The following is a 23,905-nucleotide window of genomic DNA, read 5'->3' on the forward strand; positions in this document are numbered from 1 at the left end:
GTAAAAGCTGTTTGCACCAAACATAAAGAAGAAAAAACTAAGAGCATCAAATTAAAAGTCAGGAGGCATCTCGATAAACATCTTTAAGTTTGGGGGTTTTCCAGCTGGTTGTCCAGCTAATCTACATCTGATGCAGTTTAGTGAACGTTTAACACATTTACTAACAACAATCATGTGGCGTAAGTGGAAAACAGAGAAACATAGTTCTGAGAAGAAAAAGCGTAAATAAAGACTTTAGGACATGAGTCCTGGAGCAGACTCATCTATGGTCCCATAGAAAAAACCCATCCTAACATCTAAATTTAGGTTTCTGGAATTAGGGCGTCTTGTGTGTGTGTAGAAGTACTCATTATGTACTAAAGTACATTTTGAAGGAAAGTGGGACAGAAAAAGGAAACGTTACCTGAACCAGCCTTGGTTCGATTAAAAAATTCAGGCAGCAAAACGTTTCAAAAGATAAAAGTCAACATTTACAGTGGACATCCGTTATGTTTAGCTAAACCAGCCTCACACTGTCCGAATAATGAATACAGGGATTTCTTTTTAATTCCCGAGAAGAAGACCGAGGTTCTTCATGTGTGTGTCCTTCAGACTGAGGTGTGTGAGGGTGTAGCAGCAGGACCCAGATCAGAGAGACAGGAGGAGTTGCAGCGATGCCAGCGTTTCGCTGCTGGGAAGCAGGTGAAGGTGCAGCACACTATCCAGTGTCTGGTGTAAGGGCGGAGTGACGTCACTGGTTCACTCTACATCTCCACGCCGCTGGGCTCTGCTCCTGCAGCTGCCTCATTTTCTTCCCTAGCCACACCCACCACATCAGGCCGATCACGACGCAAACCACAGACTCCACGTAGTAGCCGTCCAGGGTCGTGACACAAACGCCTCCTTCCTTTACGCACAGCTGGGGACGGAAGGGAGAAAAGGGTTGAACTTTAGCGAAACGAGAGCACACACAACCCATGCTGTAATCCCACTTACCCCGGCCTCTGCTGGGGAGCCACAGCTCTGGCTGGCGGCCCCCTGACATTCCTTAGAGGTCAGGGGGTCAACCATCCACAGAGCCACAGTGGAGGGCCAGTTCCCTCCCAGGTTAGTGACCGTGTTCAGCAGCGTCATGTAGGTCCCACCGATCAAGGGGTCACTCACTCTGGCATGGAAGGCCATGCAGGCCACATACATGCTGTACAGCGCCACCTGAAGGCAAAACACAGGAGCATACACTCTGAGAACTAAGTTTACCACATCTCTGTTTCACTTTGGATTCAGTCCTTAAAGCTCACGTTCAGGTGGACGCTGCCTCCTCATTCCAAAGATGTACCTAACTAGACACCAGGTAGCTGTTGTCTAAATGTGTCCCACAGTGGGGACGAATGAGCTGGACTAACAGAGACTTTTCAGATAAACCAAAAAGCTACATTGATGGATTTATGTTTCCTGCATCTTTAACCGTTTTTGTTGTACCTAATTAAAATTAAATAGTAATAAAAATCTACTTTTTTGCACACAAAAAAACAGTAAAATCACATTTTTATGTACAACGTAAAAGGATACTTATGGGTTCTTGTTGCACAAAGATAAGACATTAGTAAAGCTTGCAAACTAAATCATTATAAAGCTATTATATTCCCAAAACGAGCCCACAACAAACACTTGTGTCATTTAATGCCAAACTATAGAGATTTTTAATATTTAAATTATTTTCTTGGGCCAGTATGTGCTAAAATGACTCATAACCCCATGTGACCAGAATATCACACTTGCAATTTCAGAGTGCAGGTCCAGTCCTTGTTGAGACACATTTGCTGCATGTTTTAGATCAGTGGTTCCCAAACTTATTTAGCCGCGCACCCCCTTCTATGTCCCGACCATGTTGACACACCCCCCAGCCCCACATCAGGGCATAGCTATATATATATATATCAGACGTCACGCTAAACCAGGGGTCGGCAACCTGTTTCCATCAAAGAGCCATTATTACCCGTTTCCCACAGTAAAGAAAACACCGCAGCAGCCGCGGCATTGTGGGCGGGGCTTACCCTCAGACAGCAGAGCGCTGCTCACAACAGGTGACAGCAGCCAGTACCGGTCGCTCGTGTACGTCAAAGTTATCTTTCATAAGAAGATAATCAATAAAACGATTTATATAAAGTGGATCCAGAAGTTGTAGCCCGTCTCTGCCTACAATATTTAGATATTTTTCACCCTGTTGGTGGTTTTACTGAGCAGGTGCCACTTTTGTCATACGTTTCTTTTTAAAACATGTTTAGACTGTTCAGAATACAAATCCAGGCTCTGTCACGTTTGATTGTTGTAATTAAACTTTGTAGGTGGGGAAGGTCAGAAAAGGATCCGATCAAATTTGTTTTTCCCTAATTTACAGTGACGGAGATAACGGCGCAGTGCGCCTGGCTCTGGTGTTAATCAAGTTTAATTTGTAACAATTTTCACAAGAAAACAGAACAGTTAAAAGCAGGGCTTGTGTTGACCGGATAGTTCCCGTATTTGACCGTTTATTTTGACGGAGAAAGAATAGAAAGAATTACCCCGACGCATGCAGACGAACTGACACTTTATTCGTTATGCACATCGCAGATGTAGCTAAATCACTCAAGAAATGATTTCCATCTGAACATCTGAGCTGGACACCGCTCAGCGCAGCTCACTGTCAGCGCGTACGTACAGTGCACAGAGAGCTGAAGATGTGGAGAGGGGCTTGGAGCACGTTGCAGAACCAGAGCGCATGCAGGAAGATTCCTTCCACTGAAGCGAGAGTTTTCCAAACCCGGTCTCTCAGAGAGACTTGTCACTTAGAAAATGTTCCCTGATGATTAAACTTTGGCTGAATTGTGCTTGTTTCTGTCTCCAATGTGGCGTCTGAGGAGAGTCCCAGAATCTCACATCGTCTTCAGCTCATAAAGCGCCTAAATGATTACGCACAAGCGTGACGCGTCAACCCGGTCACACAGTAGACCGGGTTGGACCTGTTCAGGTTTACGCAGACAATCTTTACATTTAGAATTAGCTTACAGATGTAAAATTTATGCAGTAAAATATAAAGCATTTTATTTAAATATCCATTCATTATTTTACAAGCACAGAGAGCCGCATCAGATGGATGGAAGAGCCGCATGCGGCTCCAGAGCCGCGGGTTGCTGACCCCTGAGCTAGGGCATGTGCGGAGGACACACACACACACACACACACACACACACACACACACACACACACACACACACACACACACACACACACACACACACACAAGCAAAATATACTTGTTTTCAATTACGTTTATAGGGCCCACTTACATTTTCTTAGGCCCACCCACAGATAAGTTTCTGGCTACGCTAATGGTGACTTTTGACAGACTTCTCTGAGCTCCGCAGCCATTACACTTTTCACCTCGTGCACCCCCTAGCGGCAGCTCACGCACCCCCAGGGGTGCGTGCACCACACTTTGGGAATCCCTGTTTTAGATCAAGAACACAGCTGATTTGTTGGATTTAGTGATGACTCACTTATGTAGAAAGTAATGAAAGCTGGGGAGACATTTCAGCAGTTAGATTAAGGTGTTAAAAAGATGAACACACTGTGAGGAGATAAGTTTTGTTTTAGTAACTGGACACTAGGGGATGCTAAAAGCAAGCCAAAACTACAAAGTCTCCCTTTAAATTAACCAACAAGGTGTTTTTATATAAACCACAAGGATTTAATGACTTTTCAGATGTTTCTGCATGTCTGGAAACTCGACTGTGCTCCAGAAAACTGTCCCAGAGATTACAGCCTACATAATAAGAATGTTCTTCATTCTTGCTTTTCACCTGTCGAAGACCTTTTGCAGGTGAGCTCTATAATATCTATCCCTGTGATGGTTACTGGTGCTTTTATCATCCCATATTAATATTTACCCATCATGTAGCTCATTATTAACTGCTATTAGGATTAGATTAATATTTCCAGGGCTGCACGTTAACATTTTTAGTTCACGGCACTAGTGCTACGAAGGTCGTAGGTTTTGTAGCACAGAACAAACGGTTGTAGCACCAGCATAACAAAATTGTTATAATCTCTAAAAATCAAAAGTAGTTCTTACAATTACATAAACACACTAACAAACACCAGTGGTGCATATAATTAAATCACAATAACCACCACCAAAACCAATTCCTGGTAACAAGAGTCTCACTCACGTACTTGACAATAAAGTTGATTCCGAAATAACTTCAGAAATTTTTGCTAATGCAATTTAAATGTTCTTTTATTCAAATTAGTGCAGATTTGATCATTACAGAGGTCCGTCCTCAACGGCATAGACACAGTGGCGGATTTGGCAATTTGGGGGCCCAAGGCGAACACAGACATGGGGCCCCTTACACTAAATTTTCGACAATCTTATCTTTAACTGGATTTGCAAAACTCTCCCCTCTTCTGACATGAGTTATATTCGCTTTTTATTAGTCCTCCTCTTTTTTCCTGTATTTCCCTCCCTTTGAGCACTTTCAATATTTGCTCTGCTTTCTTTTTCCTGTCAGTGCTCCTGTGCTTTAGCCTTTGTTTTTTTCTTCTATTTTCCAGTTTGGTCCATGTTTTCCTCCCTTTAAACATTTTCCATTGTCTGTCCTTTCTGCTTCCTTTTGATGTTTACATCAAGAAACGACGTCACTTTCAGAGATGAAAATAAAAGCTTTTATGAAGCATGCTGCTTCGTTCTCTTATTGGAGCCACTAGGATAACTCCATTTCATGCTTAATGTTTTGACTATCGTTTTGAGTTTGTTACGAACGCCCCTGCCTCTCTTCTTTTTTTCTGCTTTCTCTTATTATTTGTGGTCTTATGGCACTTGACAAACAACAATTTGGTGCATTACCACCACCAACTGGATTGGAGTGGAATGACTACCAATCACTTCCTGTTTGTGCGTCGCCGTCTTAATAATCCTCTTATGACCATAATTATAACAGGGCCGCCTGGTATTTTTTTAAATCTTATGGCTGTAAAATTGTAATAAAAGTGCAAAGTGTGTGTAACTCTTCTCCTTTTTTCAGAACAACCTCAGCTTTCAGTGTATGGTTTGTATTTAGAATTTATTTCCATTAAAGCCTTTAAAAATCAGCTTAAAAGTGAAAAAAGCAAAAAACGGATTTGAATTTTTTACATTTATTACTGATCAGGAACTTCAAAATTACTGGGCAAACAATTTGGAATGAACAATTTAACCTTTGAACTGTAATGCATCTATTCTTTAAAACGTTTGAACCTTGGTATCTTTTTTAGCAGTTTTAAGGCCATTTATTTTTGTAAACTTTCAGATGGTTTTATTTGATGTGGTAGACCTTGAAGCAGTTTCTCTCCAGCTGCAGGCAGAGTCCTGCACACCTCACACCGCCATGGGGTGCTTCTCTGGCACACCGTGCACTGCTATACCAAAAACTTTTGTTTTAGCAAAAATAATTATTTATTGTAAAAAGATAAATAATGCTGGAATGAAGCTGAATCCTACAATTAGCAAATAGTTGAGGGTTGTTCAAATAAAAAAATAAAGACTACACAAACGTTCATATCCTTGTTCACCGGAGATCTGTCCTTCTTTGTGGTCACTGTCTTCAGATAAAAGCCTTCTGGGACACCTAACAGATCGTGTTGATTTTCTTTGAGGCATTTCCATAATTTCATGCCGGCTTTTTATGCTAATTAGCTTCCCCGTTCTGTTATCTGCTTTCACCGCAGCGCTGCGCTCCGTTTCAATCAGGCTGTGCAGCAGGATTTCCATAACTCTGATTGCTTCATGCTATAGATCGTTGGAAAGCTGCTTTTATGTACTTTTAGGAACCGTTGGAATTTTTTGAATCTGATCAGCCATTCAAAAGTTATAAAACGGAGCATTTTGGATGACAAACTCAGCACGTCTCTGAATCTGTGTTGTGAATCGTTGCGCTCCAGACAGGGAATCCCGGTGGCTACCGTAATGTATTGTATATGCACAAAAAGCCCCATTTTTAATCTTTTCAGCACTTTTGGAATTTTACAGATATCTTGAACGGTTCAGGAATTATGGCAATGAGAATTGCACATGTCCAATCCTGTCGGCTGCGACAGGTTGGTAATAAGAATATTGTGGCATTAGAGGGGTGCCGGCGGTCAGGGATAGGGCGCCCCCCCAACACAAGAAGGCCCCAGGCGGCCGCCAACTTATGCCTAATGGTAAAACCGCCACTGCATAGACGTAGAAAAGTAGACACCACGCTGATCGCTTTGTATGGTAGTTGCATTTTCGAGTTCTAGTTTTTATAAACTACGGTCAACAGGATGTTTTAGCTAAGGCTTTGGCTCCGTGGAGATCTGGAGCTCTCAAACTCTGAAAGAACACCGTTCATAAACCCGTTCACACAGAATGAGTTCACTTTATTATTCATCTGTCTAAATACGTGTGAGTTTGGTTTACGTTCACAAATTAAAAAAAAACAAGTTCACAAATTCTCAGACGTACCTTGGTTTGGTGCAGGTTGTGTTTTTGTGTCTTCTTGTTTGTTTGTTTTTCTGTTCTGTTAAATGTATAAAATAGGACTGCAGCTATTGGATATTTTTGTATTTGAATCTTCCAATTAATCAAATATTCCATTTGACAAGTGAAACGAGACCGTGGTCTGCTGCTAAAAATGTGAAATAAAACAACTAAATTATGAGGCTGAAATGTCAGACTCTTGTTATAAAAGGCTAAGGGACAATAGCGAACCTAAGTCTCCCCCCTTTCCGGTCGGCTCATGGGATCCCGGAAAAACGAAAAAATGGAGGCAAGTCAACAAGGCTAAAAGTGCTATTTTCTAATCCGCTTTGCCATACGCCCTGAATCGCACATATGTTGTACGTACATTTAAATGAAAAGTAATGATGTGTGTTTTGACCACACCAGTCACGTACTTTGAGATTTATCAGCTTGTAAAAGTTTGCTGTTAGCAAGACTACAAATCAGACATCGGTACATCGCATATGTGACGTCACCCTTAAGGAATGCCCTTAACTTACACACCCAGAAGGAGCACAAAAAAGATCCAGTTTCTACCAACGTATATTATATTATTTATGTTTATGTATTTAGCAGACGCTTTTGTCCAAAGCGACTTACAAGTGATAATCGGCATATTGCCCTTAAGGCTAACAACAACAATAACAACAACAACTTGACATCAGTCATGGAGAGGAGGGAACAAGGAGTGGACAGAAGAGAGGGGGACGGGTGCAGGCAGGGTGCTAGTTAAGAAGATGCTCTCTGAAGGGCAGGGTCTTCAGGAGTTTCTTGAAAATTGAAAAGGAAGCTCCTGTTATGCAGATGACATCCAACTGTACATCTCCTTTAAGCACCATGAGATGTCTAAGCTGCAGCTGCTACACACCTGCTTAGACTCTATCAAAACCTGGATGGCTGGGAGCTTTCTACAGCTGAATGAAGATAAGACTGAGATCCTCATCTGTGCCCCAGACAAGCTGGTTCCCAAAGTCAGAGACTCTCTTGGTCAGCTTGCTTCCCACACCAAATCCTCCGTCAGGAATCTCGGTGTGACCTTTGACCCAGCTCTCACCCTGGATTCTCATGTCAGTTCTCTTGTTTGCTCTTCCTTCTTCCATCTCAGGAACATTGCTAAGCTGAGTCCCGTTCTGTCCCGCTCTGAACTTGAGACAGTTCTCCACACCTTCATCTCCTCACACTTAGACTACTGTAACTCTCTTTTCACGTGTCTGAGCAGAACCTCCCTGAACCGTCTACAGGTGGTTCAGAATGCCTGTGCTCGGCTTCTGACCAAGTCCTCCAAATACACCCACATCACCCCGCTTCTCCTCCAGCTTCACTAGCTGCCAGTCAACTTCAGGGTTCATTTCAAGATCCTGGTTCTGGTCTATAGGGCCTTACATGGACAAGCACCATCTTACATTGGTGATCTTCTTAGTCCCTACAACCCCAGCAGGTCCCTGAGGTCCAGTGATCAAAGCCTACTGGTTGTGCAGCACCAGGCTAAAGACCAAAGGTGACAGATCATTTGCTGCTGTGGCCCCCAGACTCTGGAATTCTCTCCCCCTGAGCCTGAGATCAGTGGACTCAGTGGTCTCCTTTAAAAAGCAGCTGAAGACTCACTTGTTCAAGCTGGCTTTTGTATGATCTTCTTCACCACTCTCTCTTTATTCTGCTCTCCCCACCTATTCCACCTTCCTCAGGATCCACTGATTTCCCTCTTTCCTATTCACTTTCTCTTTCTTAACATTTTTTCTTTTAATCGCAATTGCTTATTTTTGCTCATTTTAAATATATTTTTAAACATTTTCTAAATGCTTTTTTATATTTTTACATTTTTTTTATTTTTTGTTTTTGTGAAGCGCCTCGTGATTTTTATCTTGAGAGGCGCTATAGAAATTATATTTTCTTCTTCTTCTTCTTCTTCTGTTCTGGTAGTGCTTGGTAGGTCATTCCACATTTGTGGAACGATGCATGAGAAGAGTCTGGATTGTCCTGAGCATGGTGTAGGCACTGCTAGCCGACGATCCTGTGATGACCGGAGCGGCCGGGCCGAGACGTAAGCCTTTGCAAGAGGATTCAGGTAGATGGGAGCCGTACCATCTCGGACTTTGTATGCTAGTGTTAGCAATTTGAATTTGATGCGTGCTGCTAGCGGTAGCCACTGGAGCTCAATGAACAGAGTTGAGTAAGGATCTGGCAGGGGGTGACTTGCTCTGCAAGCAAGTGACCCACTACCACAGTATTACTCCACTTCCTGTTTGAAAAATGCAACAAATGCTGTTGCCTAGAAGACCGAGAGGGCGGAGCCGCTAACAAATACACACACACACACACACACACACGACATTGTGACATCATACAGGTGCTGGCCAGTAAATTAGAATATCATCAAAAGGTTGAAAATATTTCAGTAATTCCATTCAAAATGTGAAACTTGTACATTATATTCATGCAATGCACACAGACCAATGTATTCCCGATGTTTATTACGTTTAATTTTGATATTTATAGGTGACAACCAATGAAAACATCAAATCTGGTATCTCAGAAAATTAGAATATTCTAAAGGCCAATGAAAAAATGTTTGTTTCTCTAATGTTGGCCAACTGAAAAGAATGAACATGAAAAGAATGTGCATGTATAGCACTCAATACTTAGTCGGGGCTCCTTTTGCCTCAATAACTGCAGTAATGCGGCGTGGCATGGACTCGATCAGTCTGTGGCACTGCTCAGGTGTTATGAGAGCCCAGGTTGCTCTGATAGTCGTCTTCAGCTCCTCTGCATTGTTGGGTCTAGCGTATTGCATCCTCCGCTTCACAATACCCCATAGATTTTCTATGGAGTTAAGGTCAGGCGAGTTTGCTGGCCAATCAAGGACAGGGATACCATGGTCCTTGAACCAGGTGCTGGTGGTTTTGGCACTGTGTGCAGGTGCCAAGTCCTGTTGAAAGGTGAAGTCTGCATCCCCATAAAGTTGGTCAGCAGCAGGAAGCATGAAGTGCTCTAAAACTTCCTGGTAGACGGCTGCATTGACCCTGGACCTCAGGAAACAGAGTGGGCCAACACCGGCAGATGACATGGCACCCCACACCATCACTGACGGTGGAAACTTTACACTGGACCTCATGCAACGTGGATTCTGTGCTTCTCCGCTCTTCCTCCAGACTCTGGGTCCTTGATTTCCAAAGGAAATGCAGAACTTGCTTTCATCAGAAAACATAACTTTGGACCACTCAGCATCAGTCCAGTCCTTTTTGTCCTTGGCCCAGGCGAGACGCTTCTTGCGCTGTTTCTTGTTCAAGAGTGGCTTGACACACGGAATGCGACACCTGAATCCCATGTCTTTCATGAGTCTCCTCGTGGTGGTTCTTGAAGCGCTGACTCCAGCTGCAGTCCACTCTTTGTGGATCTCCCCCACATTTTTGAATGGGTTTGTCGTCACAATTCTCTGCAGGGTGCGGTTATCCCTAGAGCTTGTACACTTTTTTCTACCACATTTTTTCCGTCCCTTCGCCTGTCTGTTAATGTGCTTGGACACAGAGCTCTGCGAACAGCCAGCTTCTTTAGCAATCACCTTTTGTGTCTTGCCCTCCTTGTGCAAGGTGTCAATGATTGTCTTTTGGACAGCTGTTAAGTCAGAAGTCTTCCCCATGATTGTGGTGCCTTCAAAACATGACTGAGGGACCTTTTAAAGGCCTTTGCAGGTGTTTTGAGTAAATCAGCTGATTAGAGTGGCAGCAGGTGTCTTCTATATTCAGCCTTTTCAGAATATTCTAATTTTTTGAGATACCAACTTTGGAGTTTTCATTAGTTGTCACTTATGAATATCAAATTTAAATGTAATGAACATTGGAAATACATTGGTCTGTGTGCATTGCATGAATATAATGTACAAGTTTCACGTTTTGAATGGAATTACTGAAATATTTTCAACCTTTTGATGATATTCTAATTTACTGGCCAGCACCTGTACTGTACCAGCTAACATTCTAGGGTACCTCTCAGCCAATAGCGATGGCAGATTTAAATTAAACTGCAGTGCAGAGTTTTTCCCTGACAACAGCACAACACTGACAGTTTTAGGCAGAAAATTTGGATTTTAACTAAAATGCACTAAAGTGCAAAACTACTGACTACACGTGTCTGCAGCACGATTAGACACGCATTTATATTGTTTATCAGAAAAAAAATTGATTTGGAGGTGACGTGCTCTTTAAATTTTTTTTAAATGATCTCCATTCTTTTATGGTAGTCTAGAATCCAGCTTGTGTGTTATAATCAACGCTTCTCATGGAAAACCGATGGTCTGGTCTGAACTAGAATCAGAAACAAGGAGATAAACAGGCAAGAAAACAGCAGAGAAAGAACAAACCTGATGTAATGCATAACTGAGGAGCACTATGGAGTAGTAGTACACTGGGAATCCTCCATCCTGTTTCACACTGGGGGTCCACCACACCAGCAGAGCATACTCCAGGCCTATTACCAACCTACAGAACAAGACTATGAATCGCTGAGTATGAAATCGGTGTGAGTAAATCTGTCTTTGAGCTCCAACCTAAATGGGAATGCTCTGTAGAAGACGTCCAGAGGTCGAGGACCTGCTGTGTATTTGCTGATGACCACAGGTAGAAGGATCTGCAGAGGAACCATGGGCACGGCCAGCAGTGCCAGTTGTGCTTTGGGAACCCCAGCCTCCACCAGCTTCAGACCTGTAACTGCATCTGCTGCGGAGAAACCGATCTAAAACATGAAATGACACAAATGAAACCTTCAGGACGAATATTTGTCAGCCAGTGGCAGAGGAGTGAGTGCGTACTTTAGCGGTGAGCAGCAGGACACAGAAGGTGAAGACTGTCGGCATCTTGACAATAGTGAACAACAACTTGTAGGTTTCCATGACACCCTTCGTCTCTTCTGGGGCATTCCTCCTCCCGCTGGTGGGCCCATTTTCCCTTTTAAAGATGGCCACCAGAGTGGTGGAAACTAGGAACACCACTCCCCAGAAAAATAAGAAGTCTGCAGCAGAAGACATAAAAACCTAAATAAAACATAGCAGTGACACAAGTAAGGAGTCAAAAAAGGTATTTGGGGATGAATACCTGGCAGGGTGACGAGGCCTGTGTATTTGGGCTCAGTTCTGAGGTATTTGTTGCAAAATTCTGCTGATTCCAGAGCCAAGAAGAGCACGTTCCCCAGGAAGTAGCCCGCTGTCTGGCCTACAGAGTTGCACGTAGAGGCATAGCCCACATTTTCCCTGGATAACATGGTCAGAGCCCAGCCATCCACAGCTATATCCTTACACATGCAGGAGGAGGATTAAGGGGACACGAGTGTCTTCACAAATATGTGCTTGATTGTTTGTGTTTATTACTAATTACCTGTGTGGCTGCCAGGAAGGCAAGCATGAAGAAGACGGCAGTGAGAGTTAACACGTCCGGTCCTCTGTCGCTCTGCAGCAGTGAGTCCACCGTTAGGGAGAGGTAAAGCATGAAGAGGCCCAGGAGGTACTGAGTTGGAACCAGCCATGACTTCCTGCAGAAATGGCAGAGAGGGACGTAATTAAATCTAGAAGAAAAGCCATCAAAACATCAGTTGTATACTGTTTACTAGATTAAAACATGCCTTCATAGCACAACCAACAGATCCAAATAGCCATGTGTGAATTTGTGGAAAACAAAGACTATAAGCCCACAATAAGCATTAGTTAAACCTCATGTTCTCAGGAGGAGAAACACTTTGAAGTTCCTCGCACTTTTTTAAGTATTTGGTTAGGATGTTAAAACCATCCATATGACACAAACAGCAGGATGAATAACACGAGATCTAGGTTTACTTCTCACCTCCTACCAAACCTGCTGAAGTATAGAGCATCAACCAGCGGTGCCCAGAAAAGCTTCAGACTAAAAGGCCAAAAGACGAAGCTGAAGAATGCCTGGTCTTTGTAGCTGACGTTCTTGCCCTGTAAAATCAAAGGGATGCTGCCAGCCAGTCCAAGAGGAATCCCCTGCAGCACATAGAGGAACAAAAGGAGCGACACATTCCCCAGTTCACCTCGGATCCCGGGACGGAGTCTGAGATGGCTCCTGTCCTCAGAGTCCCAACTCCTGATGAGGCCATCTGCTTCGTTTCCCATCTCTGGCTCAGAAGAGCTGGTGTCCCCCTTGTCCGTGTCCCTCATGTGTCCAGGTGGGAAGGTGGCGCCTGCCGGCTTCCGCTGCCGCCCATTTGTTCGTGTGGTCAAATCTGGGAACTCCATGATAGAGCTGAGGGCATCAAATCCACTGAGCCCTCAACAAACCTGGAGACGTATCAGACATGTCAAGTAGAGGTCGACCAATATTGTTTTTTTAATTGCCAATGCCGATATGCAGAACTTATCGGCCAACAGCCGATAAGTTCTGCAAGATTTTTATGGTCAATATCTAGACATTTTCTACCTCATTTCATACTAAAATATCACTGATAACATCAGTTGATTGACTAAATTTCTGAAGATAAATCCGTTTTTGAACTCTGACTTTAATCAATTGTGACATCTTAACTTTGTCAGAAACCTAAATAAAGTTCATCTAGAGTATCTATTATGCAAATGTTATTAGTGAATGTAAAAACACATTTAAATGAAATTCTGATATTGCAACGGGGTGCCCAAGGGTGTGCTTTTACTAGGGACAAATATCGACGATGCCGATGTATAAAAAACGGTAAATATCGGCCCGATATATCGTCTACCCCTAATGTCAAGCATGTCTGGATGTTATCTTTTAAAACTGAAAGCTGTATTGTTCTAGCAGAAAACAAACAAAACGACTTATAATAAAGAAAACATCTAATTACTTATCATTTAAAGTTAAAATACAGAAAAAAACTCTTGCAGTGAGCTGTTGATATTCAGTCTCGATGTAAAGTTATTTGAGCAGGTAAAATGTAACTAACTGTTAGCAGGAGATACTGTATGAACATAAAACACGTACAGTCAAAAATAAGTATGTAAAAAAGCGGAAGAGTTAGAAGCTGTTTTCTAAGGAGGGCTGGTCTAAAACGTTAACTCTAGGCAGGTGAATGCATGTATACCTGATAACGGCATGTCAAACCTAAGAGTAGGACACACACAGCTGAAACACTCCGCTAACTAACGGATGTTTCACCAGATTCATGCAGATTAAAGTCGGTAGAGCCTCAGCACGAAAAGCAGAAATAAGAAAGGGAATACCGTTCATATAAAAACAGGCGACATGAACATCTACAGCCAGGACTACCAGGAATTTCCTAGTGTGCAGCACGGAAATGAGTCCGGTGTCGCAAGCTGACGTGTCAATACCACTGCACACCGTTCCGCTTTGAGAAAGTTTCACTTCAATAAACAAACAAATAATAAATAAATAAATAAATAAATAAATAAATAAATAAATAAATAAATAAATAAATATTTACGGAGCAACTACCAGTTAACACTGTTAATATTTTTTTTCTTTTGGATGTAAAAGTGAACGTTCACAGATCCACTCAAAACAAGTCATCAGAACCTTTGACAGAGAAAAGTGTAATGGTCAATTCTGCAAGACTAAAATATTATTTAGTTAAATATTGATATTTTATTTATTGTTTCCATAAAGGCCAATAAACCACACGTGTATGGCACCATTTATAAAAATGTAAAAACTGATATTTTTTTCACCAGTAAGTTGAAACTGTTTACATTCTTGTGAAATGCTGTAAAATTTAATGAACATAATCAAATTAGAGTTTTTATATGTGAAAATGCATAAACTAAATTAATAGAAATACAGAAAATGTTTGTCAATTAGTTTTATAAACACAAGCCTAATATGATTGTCCTGTATACCATTTAATAATTATTTCCTGAGTAGTTAGCATGTCTTCCTCTTCTACAAAAAATGTCTAGTTTGAAAATGTTTAATGCAAAGACACTTTATATATAGCTGACTCTTAAGGTTTAATGGAAACTACAGAGAAGAATAATTCACTTTTTTTAAATATCTGTGTGATCTTTTGGTTTGGGTCATAATGCATCCATTTAATTTAGAGGTAATGAATGACAGTGTGCTTTGCTGTGTGGTTGCTGTGAGCTCACATGAAGCTACTTATCCCAACAGCATGCATGTGACAGCACATGGGAGTGTGTAACAGAGTGTGATAAAAGGATCTCTGTGAAGTTCATGCTACGTTAGAGATTATATGTGTCAGTCTCAGAGAAACTAACACTAAAGGCCAAGAGGAATGGATTTATTATTCCACCAAAACTAAAAAAAAACTGCCTTAAGCTTTCATTTATATAAATATTTTTTGCCTGAATTCCAACAAATCACTGATTTGACGAGTACACACACACACACACACACACACACACACACACACACACACACACACACACACACACACACACACACACACATTTTGGCTTCTGAATTGATTACCATCACTGTCACATGACAAAACAATTACACATCATCACTCCCCTCGCCATCTGAAAAAGATGCACAAACGGAAATAAGATGGAAAAAATATTGGTTGTTAATATCGGTTGTTTTACTTATTGGACCGATACCAACATGTAAAAAAAATACTAACATCGACCTATACCGATATTGATGTCAATATAATGTAAAACTCTTAATAATTAGTATAAAATTCCACAATTATGCATACTTATCACCTTGTACTTGTTCCAGTATTATGTAAGATAGTACAAAGTACTTCATGTTTGTCAAAATCAAAATTATCCCATGTGTATCCCTGTATTCTTGATCAGATTCATGCAGATTAAAGTCGGTAGAGCCTCAGCACGAAAAGCAGAAATAAGAAAGGGAATCAGCTTTACGCTGATGACTGTCAGATCTACTTTTCATTCAAGCCAACTCAATCAATGCAAGTTCTGTCTGATTGTATCGATAATGTTAAGCTTTGGCTTGCTGATAACTTCCTCCATCTGAATGACTCCAAAACAGAAGTAATCGTTTTTAATCCTCACAGCATCCCGGCTACTCATCAACCTGACCTCAACTATCTCTCACCTAATGTCTCCACTGTAATTTCCAACCTTGGAGTTAAAATAGACCAGGCTCTGAAGATGGATGCTCAGGTCAATAACACAGTTAAATCATGTTTTTACCACCTCAGGCGTATCTCTAAACTTAAGCACATCCTGAGTGTCCGTCTTCTCAAATCAGTAGTCCACACTTTCATCACTTCACGGCTGGATTACTCCAACTCCTGCTTATACGGCATCAGTAAAGCAGCTCAATCTAGACTTCAGCTAGTCCAGAATTCAGCAGCTAGGTTCCTGACTGGAGTTGACAGAAGACAGCACATTACACCAATTCTAAAATCTCTCCACTGGTTGCCCGTTCATCTCAGGATCAATTTCAAAATCATGCTGCTCACTTATAAATCCCTGAACAGTCAAGCTCCTCCATATCTGTGTCAACTCGTCCATTACTACAATCCGCCTCGTGCTCTCAGGTCTGAGGATAAGCTCCTCCTAGCTCTTCCAAACGCACGTCTGAAAAGCCGTGGAGAAAGGGCTTTCTCTGTCTGTGCTCCCAAGCTGTGGAATGCATTACCACTACTAGTGAGGCAAGCACCAACAATTAGCATTTTTAAATCTCGCATGAAAACTCACTACTTCAACCTTGCATATAATACATAATCATGGACCACTTTCGACATCTGCATTCTTTCTACAATAGAATGCACAATAATTAACATCTGTATTACTGTGGTTCTTTCATATGTTTTTATCTGTTGTTTCACATTCCTTTGTGTTTTTAGTGTTTTACGACTGTTAGTTCGAGTATTTTCTTGTTTTCATTTTTTCTTATAAACTATGCTTTAAATGTCATTCTGAACGTGTTAATTAACTGTAATCTTTTAATGTACAGCGCCTTGTCTGGTTGTAATGCCATGTTGAATGCGCTTTATAAATAAAATGGTATGGTATGGTATGGTAAAGTAATATTTCTAATAAATTGAATAATGTATTGTTTTATCTCTTGTAATTTCAGCAATATTGGATTTTATATTTTGAAGCAGTCTCATATTTTAATGGGACTGGAACCAGTCCTTTAAGGATGTTTAGTTGTTTTATTTCAAGTTGGGAATAAAATAAAACAAGTTCAGAATTAAAGAGAAGCTGGATGACGTTTTAAAGACGTCGCAACACAGCATCTTCTTTTTAAACTCTTGGAACTACCAAATTAAGTGGCATCTTTAATTTTTGTTTACAAATTTACATTTCCAACATTAATTTCTTTTTCTGCCTACTTTGTGTTAACTTAATTATTTATTTTAATTATTTAATAAGCTACTTACCGGTATGTTGGATTGGAAAAGTTTTTTTGTACATTTGTGATATTTTATTTTTGTCCTTGGTTGATAATATCAGCAACGTTTCTCAACAGCAGCCGTTATTTGAATAGAAATAATGAACGATTAAACCCCCAACTAACTACATGAAGAAGGAAGCCCACCCATCCAAGGACCGCTTTTCACCTCTGTAGGTTTGTATTTGCGCTCCACCCCTGGAACACTGAGACAGTCTGCTTCCACGGTTCAACTCAGAGACACAGCGGCGTCTGCGGTCTCACAACACAGTCTGCTGTTCCAACAGTAGTCGGTGTGCTGATCCAGGAGCCAGTCCTCTCTGTTTGAGACCTGGGACAGCGAGGCGAAAGGGGGACAGCTTTTCCATTAAACACGGGCAGTTCTCCATGGCTCTGTGCAACGGAGAAAGCAAGGTCAGTGGAGGGGAAAGGATCGTCGCAGCTCCGGTACCGGGCGGCCCGATTGACTCGGTGTCCTGAGCCGTGTTGTTACTGACCGCAGTTTAAAGTACGGCCTCTGTGAACCTCGGGGGAAAGTTAGGGAGCATGTAATACTACCCACAGCACCATGGAGTGAATACGCTGCATGCCTGTTGCAGTGCTACATTAACTAGTTGCTTATGCCTTCCAGTCAGCTGTCGGTACTATTGCTGGAATATGTGGGAAACGTGAAATGTTTCATTTGTTTTGTTCCCACTCCAGGTGGTGGCATTCTTCATACTGTGGGTCCCCCAACACTCTTTCAGTTTTAGACACCGCATGGGTTTTTAGCTTAGCACCGTTATCCTAGCCAGCTAGTTAGCTGCTAACGCTAGTTACTACCTAATGAGATGATCGTTAAGATAAAGCTTAGTTTAATCTTAGGATAAATATGTTTCATGGCGATTAAAACAGCTTGCGACAAACTAGTGTACTTTATAAGGCCACTGTCACACTCTTTAGGCTAAAATTAACGTTAACTGTCAGTTTGCTAATGTCGTCACTAAGCTAGTAGCCAACTTGGGGGTTTACCGGTGTTGTGCCAAAAAAACACTTCGTGTGAAATATCCCCAGTTATAGAAAACTCAATTCAAGGCTATTGTATTTACTCTTATTTTAAGAACTAATGTAATTTAAACAAATTTCTGTTTATTTAAGTAAATATTTGAAATCGAGTAATTTATAATATTGTTTGGGTTTTTAATTGCAAGCTAAGCTGCTCGTTATGGACCCCACTGAACAGGAAATGGTAAAAGCCTTCAAATCCTAGCTGCCTATTTTCCTAGTAGGAGGTGCATTCCCTTGTAGCCTACCCTCCCTTGTGTTAAAACAACAATCAATCAATCAATCAATCAATCAAAGCTTTATTTATAACTATGGTTAATAGTGTTTTTAATAATTGTGAAAATACATCTCAGTATGTCACTTTTGAGTGTCTGATGCATTTTACCTTAGGGGTGCCTTTTTCAGCTCACTTGGTCTGATCTATTCTACCACATGATCTGGTAAACTTTAAAAAATTGTCAGCATTATATGACTTATCATGTTTTGTGATCAACAACTCAGAAAATTCTTTGTGGGTCATTTTTGGTTTGTGGTTGTCTTGTGTCACATATTTAGTCACAAGAGAAAAAAATCAACCACGTCTTTGTTGATTCTTATTATAAGAACTAATCGGAGAGTTTTTTTTGTGGAATTGTGAATCATTGAGTTGTGGGTTGTATCTATTTTTTGGTCAGCATGTACACTTTTAATGTCATGTGAGCTGCATTTCTTAATAAATCTCTTGACTGAGACCATTGACCCTTTGCTTTCTTTGGCCCCTGTGCCTCTTGTTCATAAGACCCATTTAGTGATTTCTTCATGCTAATAACCAACAAGTGAGTTGGGGTTTCATGTGATTTCTGTTGAATGATTGCAGCACGTTGCACAAAAGCGCCTGCCTGTCTTTAGTTGCTGCTCACATGTTTGTAAGCATGCTCTGCCTTATTAAGTCACATTTTCTAAATTGGAAACAGCACCATAAAGTAAAAAAAAAAGGAAAAAAAACACTTAGATTGTTGTAGCTTTTGTGTACAAAGTATCTGTTTTAGTTTTAAGCATGTATTTAAGAAATAAAGATTATATTTTCTTAGTGAACTAGGTGAAAACTAATCAAATGTTTTTGTGTGTGTAGCTGGAAATCAGCAGCTCAGAGCAGAATGGATCTTGTGAGGGTGCTGTGGCGATCCTGGATGCAGGAGCACAGTATGGGAAGGTGATTGACAGACGAGTGCGGGAGCTGTGTGTACGCTCTGAGATTCTCCCTCTAGAGACCCCAGCCTTCGCCATCAGAGAACAGGGTTACAGGTGAGAGTCAAATGTGTGCTAAAAAATAAAAATGCTGTTGCTTAATTGTTTATGCAGACATGGATAAACCTAACGCGCATGTGTTTAGTCTGGGGGAAAAACACACATGCATGGAGAGAACCTGCCAACTCTATGTGGAAAGGCTGCAGCTGGGATTGAAACTTGCAACCTTCTTGCTGCTTGTATAATGCCACAATGCACTGATTGATTCTTTTTCTGCTTCTTAGAGCAATCATTATTTCAGGAGGTCCAGCTTCTGTGTATGCAGAAGATGCTCCCTGGTTCGACCCAGCTATCTTCACCATAGGAAAACCGGTCCTTGGGATTTGCTATGGAATGCAGGTGTGTATATTTAGTAAGGAGGAACAATTAGTTATAATTCTTCTCCACTTTAGCATAAACGTGGTTTATTCTACTCGCTTCATCACCTTTTTACTCTATGAGTCTGTGTTTTTGTTACAGATGATGAATAAGGTTTTTGGGGGAACAGTACACAAAAAGAGTGTGAGGGAGGATGGAGTTTTCAGCGTTGCGTTGGACAACACCTGCTCCCTTTTCAGGTATTGTGTTTTTCTCCACACTCTTCTGTGTATTTCAGGTGGGGTCTGGTGACGTCATCCTCTTGTATTTTATTTAAACAAGCTTTAACATGCTTTCCGGGTTTTTTAACATAGCTTCAAAGTTAGAGTAGCTCAGGCAGGAGGAAACCTTGTTTTGTAGCTATAAATCAAGAAGAAAATCCACCCGTGGGATAATAATAATAATTTAAAGTCTATTTAATCCCCCTGCAGTCCAACTTAAATGAGCAACCCCAAAGAAAGGGCTTCTGTTTGTGTTCTCTCATTCTGTTTGGTGTCTTCAGTAGATAAGGACTAGTGCATGAGCTGCAGACCTAATAATAAACATTCCAGCTCTCACACACTGTCCATGTTATTATAGAAATGTAAGGTTGTGAAATTCACTGTCTGCTGCAAACATGAACCATCTCTGGAGCTATTTAACAAACACCACCTATCTTCCTCAGTCGGCTGTCTGTCTGTGTTTCTTATCAGAGGCCTTCAGAAGGAGGAGCTGGTGCTGCTGACCCACGGAGACAGTGTGGATAAAGTGGCTGATGGCTTTAAAGTCGTGGCCCAGTCAGCAAACATCGTTGCTGGTGAGGAGTTGAAAAGATGAGCTTTGTGACTGGTTAATGTGGTCTAAAACTGGATGGTCTGTTTTACCTCCACACCATTATAAAGCCAGTACTGTTTTAGCACGTGTGGTGTTCACACGGGATTCGCTTTGTTGAAGTTCTCTGTTTCACCCTCTAGGGATCGCTAATGAGCAAAAGAAGCTGTATGGCACCCAGTTTCATCCAGAGGTTGACTTAACGGAGCGAGGGATGGAGATGCTGCGCAACTTCCTGTTTGAAATAGCGGGATGCACAAGTAACTTCACGGTTCAGAACCGGGAGCAGGTCTGCATCAGTGAGATCAGAGAAAAAGTGGGCAAGTCTAAAGTTCTGGTGAGTGGATCTGTTTTAATGTTAACAAATAATTCATCAGTATCCAGATCCTTTTTCAGCTGTAGCGGTGAAAAGAGACACGCAGGAGAGAGTCTGTTTAAGTTCATGCTTATTGTGGCCAGCTTTATTTAATATTATAATTATTGTTTTGACGATTAGGAATTAGGTTAAGTCGATGCAGATGATTTGCACAGCTGGTTTAGATTCAGTCTTGGTCAGCGTATGTGTGATTGTATCTGCAGGTGCTGCTGAGTGGTGGCGTGGATTCAACAGTCTGCACGGCCCTTCTCAACAAAGCTCTGAATCAGGACCAGGTGATCGCCGTCCACATTGACAACGGCTTCATGAGGAAGAGAGAGAGTCAGAGCGTGGAGGAAGCCCTCACCAAACTCGGCATTAAACTCAAAGGTGGGGACCAGAGCCCATTTTACTGATGAACTTCCTCATCAATCTTTGCTTTACAAAGTGTTTTTTTCTTCTCCAGTTGTGAATGCAGCGCACACGTTTTATAACGGGACAACAACTCTTCCCATCTCTGAGGAGGACAGGACGCCGCGGAAACGCATCAGCAAGACCCTGAACATGACCACCAACCCTGAGGAGAAACGCAAAATTATCGGAGACACGTTTGTTAAAGTTGGTTTCTGTTTGTTTCTTTATTTTTATTGATGCTTGGTTTTTTTACTCGGCTCTATTTTCATCTCGAGTTGGTGATTTGTATCTTTTCACAGGTGGCAAACGAAGTACTCGGAGAAATGAATCTGAACCCAGAAGAGGTTTTCCTGGCTCAGGGTACCTTGAGGCCTGATCTAATTGAGAGTGCCTCTCACATTGCAAGCGGCAAGGCAGAGGTCATCAAAACACACCACAATGACACCGAGCTCATCCGTAAACTCAGAGATGAGGTAACGGGCTCACACAAATGCTGTTCTGCTGCACGTCTCACTTTTAAAAGCAGATGTGTCGCATTAACGTACAAAAACTGTCGTTCAAACCCTTCCTTGTTTACCGCCTACAAACTGCGGTTTTGGCACCAGCTGTTAAGTTTTTACAGGATTGTACGTTTCAGAGACAATTACTATAATTAATTTAAAGACTTTAGAGTGCAATTAGACCCTCCAGCAGGGTAATGACACTAAAGTCACTCTGGTGTTACTCTCAAGGGAAAAGTAATCGAACCCCTGAAAGATTTCCATAAAGATGAGGTGAGAGCGCTGGGGAGAGAGCTGGGCCTGCCAGAGGAGATCGTCTCTCGACATCCTTTCCCTGGCAAGTACACACACACACACACACACACACACACACACACACACACACACACACACACACACACACACACACACACACACACACACACACACACACACACACACACACACACACACACACACACACAGTAATTTTTATGGTAAATTTGATCATTAACAGGACTTTTTAAAGAGTCACCTGTTTCTGTAAAAACTGACCGATCCTTCTTTTGTCCTGTAGGTCCTGGTTTGTCCATCAGAGTGATTTGTGCTGAGGAGCCTTACGTCTGTAAAGATTTTGCTGAAACAAACAACATCCTCAAAATTGTCACAGACTTTTCTGCAAGTGTCAAAAAGGTCAGTGAGTTGGAGTCTGTTATGCCAGCGGTGCGGCAGCTTTCCTCTATTGTTTCTTTAGATGAGCTGTTAATCAGATGTTTCTGCATCTCTTCCCTCGTCAGCCTCATGCCTTGCTCCAGAGAGTCAAGTTGTGCATATCAGATGAGGAAGAGGAGAAGCTCATGCAGATCACAAGCCTTCATTCACTCAATGCCTTCTTGCTGCCCATCAAAACTGTTGGTGTCCAGGTAAAGCTGCTCCCGAATATCAAAATCTTCTCTGTTAACTGTCGGCAGCCATATTTAAAAGCATGAATTTTCCTCATTGATGGTGTGGGGAGATATATGGGGCCGGTATATTCAATGTTTTCTATATCGGCCATCGGCAACAAAATTCTTTAAAAATCGGCATCAACCCTAAAAAAACATACCACATCGGTCGGCCTCTAATTATAATTCGGTATCTATGTCTGTAGTTTTAACCGACACGTCCATACAAGGTATCTTTCTGCCTGCTTGGTTGTGTTTAACGAGTTAAAAGTAACACATTTTCCAAAAGTTTTTACTGACTCTGTTCTTAAAAAGGGCAGCCTTAAATTCTTTCCCTACAAAGACATCAACAATGACTGTGTGTTTTGTAGTAGGCGTGTCCTTTTACTGTGTGTTTAACACCAGAGGTCTAAAATGGACACAAACCTCAAACTGTGGGCTAGACAGGATTGAGAAACACAGCTTCCCTAGCCTGAGCTGAAAGTAAAAACAGACTTTATGATTAAATCACCACTTCTGTCTCTATTTTAGGGGGACTGCCGATCCTACAGCTACGTATGTGGCGTCACGAGTAAAGAATCTCCACACTGGGAGTCGCTCATGTTTCTGGCCCGACTCATCCCTCGCATGTGCCACACCATCAACCGGTAATGGAGATGTCCTTCCTGACAGCTTCAGTCTTCATGTGTCTTCTGAATGTTAAAAAGGTTATTTCAGACTGTTTGATGGATCACAGAAACATATTCTATTTTCCAGAGTTGTGTATATATTTGGGTCCCACATGAAGGAGCCACCAACAGACATTACACCAACTTTCCTGACCAAAGGTGTTCTGAGCACGCTCAGACAGGCGGACTTCGTAGCTCATTCTATTCTTAGAGAATCTGGTGAGTCTGCCCCAGAGGTATATTTTAGGAATGTCTACAAATCTTACAAATGTTCTTAAGCTGTTTAAATATCAGAGATGTGCATCTCTGGTTTGCGTCTGATGTATATATTGATATACAGAGGGATATTTAAGCCCTTAATCATTTTAAGATTTAAAGGAAGGATTTGAAGTTTGCTGAACTTACAGCCATTTCCCTGTTCTTTTTTTTGTGTGTGTGTGTGTGTGTGTGTGTGTGTGTGTCTCGTTCAATGACGTCACTTTCGTGATGCGCATTTCAGTTTAATTGATTATTTTCAGCAAAATATTTTGTGTCCCTAAAGATTTTTGAATTTGGTAATTCCAGGCAGCATTTTAGTTGATTTACTCTGCTCACCCCACATGGCCTCACACTGGCTAAATAAACAAAGAAAGTAAAAAAACAAACAATTTTACAAATAAAGGATTGAAAACATACTGGCTAGTGTAGCTAAAAAGG

The 23,905-nt window shown here is 41.5% G+C and overlaps 2 protein-coding genes across 6 annotated transcripts in view; one reads left to right on the plus strand and one right to left on the minus strand.

Moving 5' to 3' along the window:
• Positions 1–523: 523 nt before the first annotated feature.
• Positions 524–17,043, minus strand: slc33a1 (solute carrier family 33 member 1). Of its 5 annotated transcripts, none has more exons than XM_070543470.1 (10): positions 17,021–17,041; positions 12,560–12,806; positions 12,349–12,467; positions 11,887–12,040; positions 11,608–11,803; positions 11,325–11,524; positions 11,064–11,248; positions 10,878–10,995; positions 976–1,191; positions 524–898 (listed from the first exon to the last, which is right to left on the minus strand). In XM_070543470.1, exons 2-10 carry the CDS (start codon positions 12,623–12,625, stop codon positions 731–733), a joined length of 1,422 nt encoding a protein of 473 aa, XP_070399571.1. In that variant the 5' UTR covers positions 12,626–12,806; positions 17,021–17,041; the 3' UTR covers positions 524–730. The 5 variants fall into 5 exon arrangements, with proteins under 5 accessions (XP_070399571.1, XP_070399570.1, XP_070399569.1 ...); XM_070543469.1 differs by lacking the exon at positions 17,021–17,041 and adding an exon at positions 13,722–13,762; XM_070543468.1 differs by having other exon boundaries at positions 12,349–12,806; positions 17,021–17,043.
• Positions 17,044–17,061: 18 nt separating this feature from the next.
• gmps (guanine monophosphate synthase) overlaps positions 17,062–23,905 on the plus strand; it is a 12,672-nt gene continuing 5,828 nt past the window's right edge. Inside the window, exons 1-14 of the mRNA XM_015951827.3 lie at positions 17,062–17,265; positions 19,007–19,179; positions 19,407–19,521; positions 19,642–19,739; positions 20,232–20,335; positions 20,493–20,686; positions 20,929–21,094; positions 21,171–21,322; positions 21,418–21,591; positions 21,850–21,955; positions 22,175–22,290; positions 22,395–22,520; positions 23,073–23,188; positions 23,298–23,428. Of these exons, the coding sequence (XP_015807313.1) occupies positions 17,239–17,265; positions 19,007–19,179; positions 19,407–19,521; positions 19,642–19,739; positions 20,232–20,335; positions 20,493–20,686; positions 20,929–21,094; positions 21,171–21,322; positions 21,418–21,591; positions 21,850–21,955; positions 22,175–22,290; positions 22,395–22,520; positions 23,073–23,188; positions 23,298–23,428 (1,798 nt within the window). The 5' untranslated portion in view covers positions 17,062–17,238. The remainder of the gene's footprint in view (positions 17,266–19,006; positions 19,180–19,406; positions 19,522–19,641; positions 19,740–20,231; positions 20,336–20,492; positions 20,687–20,928; positions 21,095–21,170; positions 21,323–21,417; positions 21,592–21,849; positions 21,956–22,174; positions 22,291–22,394; positions 22,521–23,072; positions 23,189–23,297; positions 23,429–23,905) is intronic.

The sequence above is a fragment of the Nothobranchius furzeri genome, chromosome 13, assembly GCF_043380555.1.
Source record: "Nothobranchius furzeri strain GRZ-AD chromosome 13, NfurGRZ-RIMD1, whole genome shotgun sequence".
NCBI lineage: Eukaryota > Metazoa > Chordata > Actinopteri > Cyprinodontiformes > Nothobranchiidae > Nothobranchius > Nothobranchius furzeri.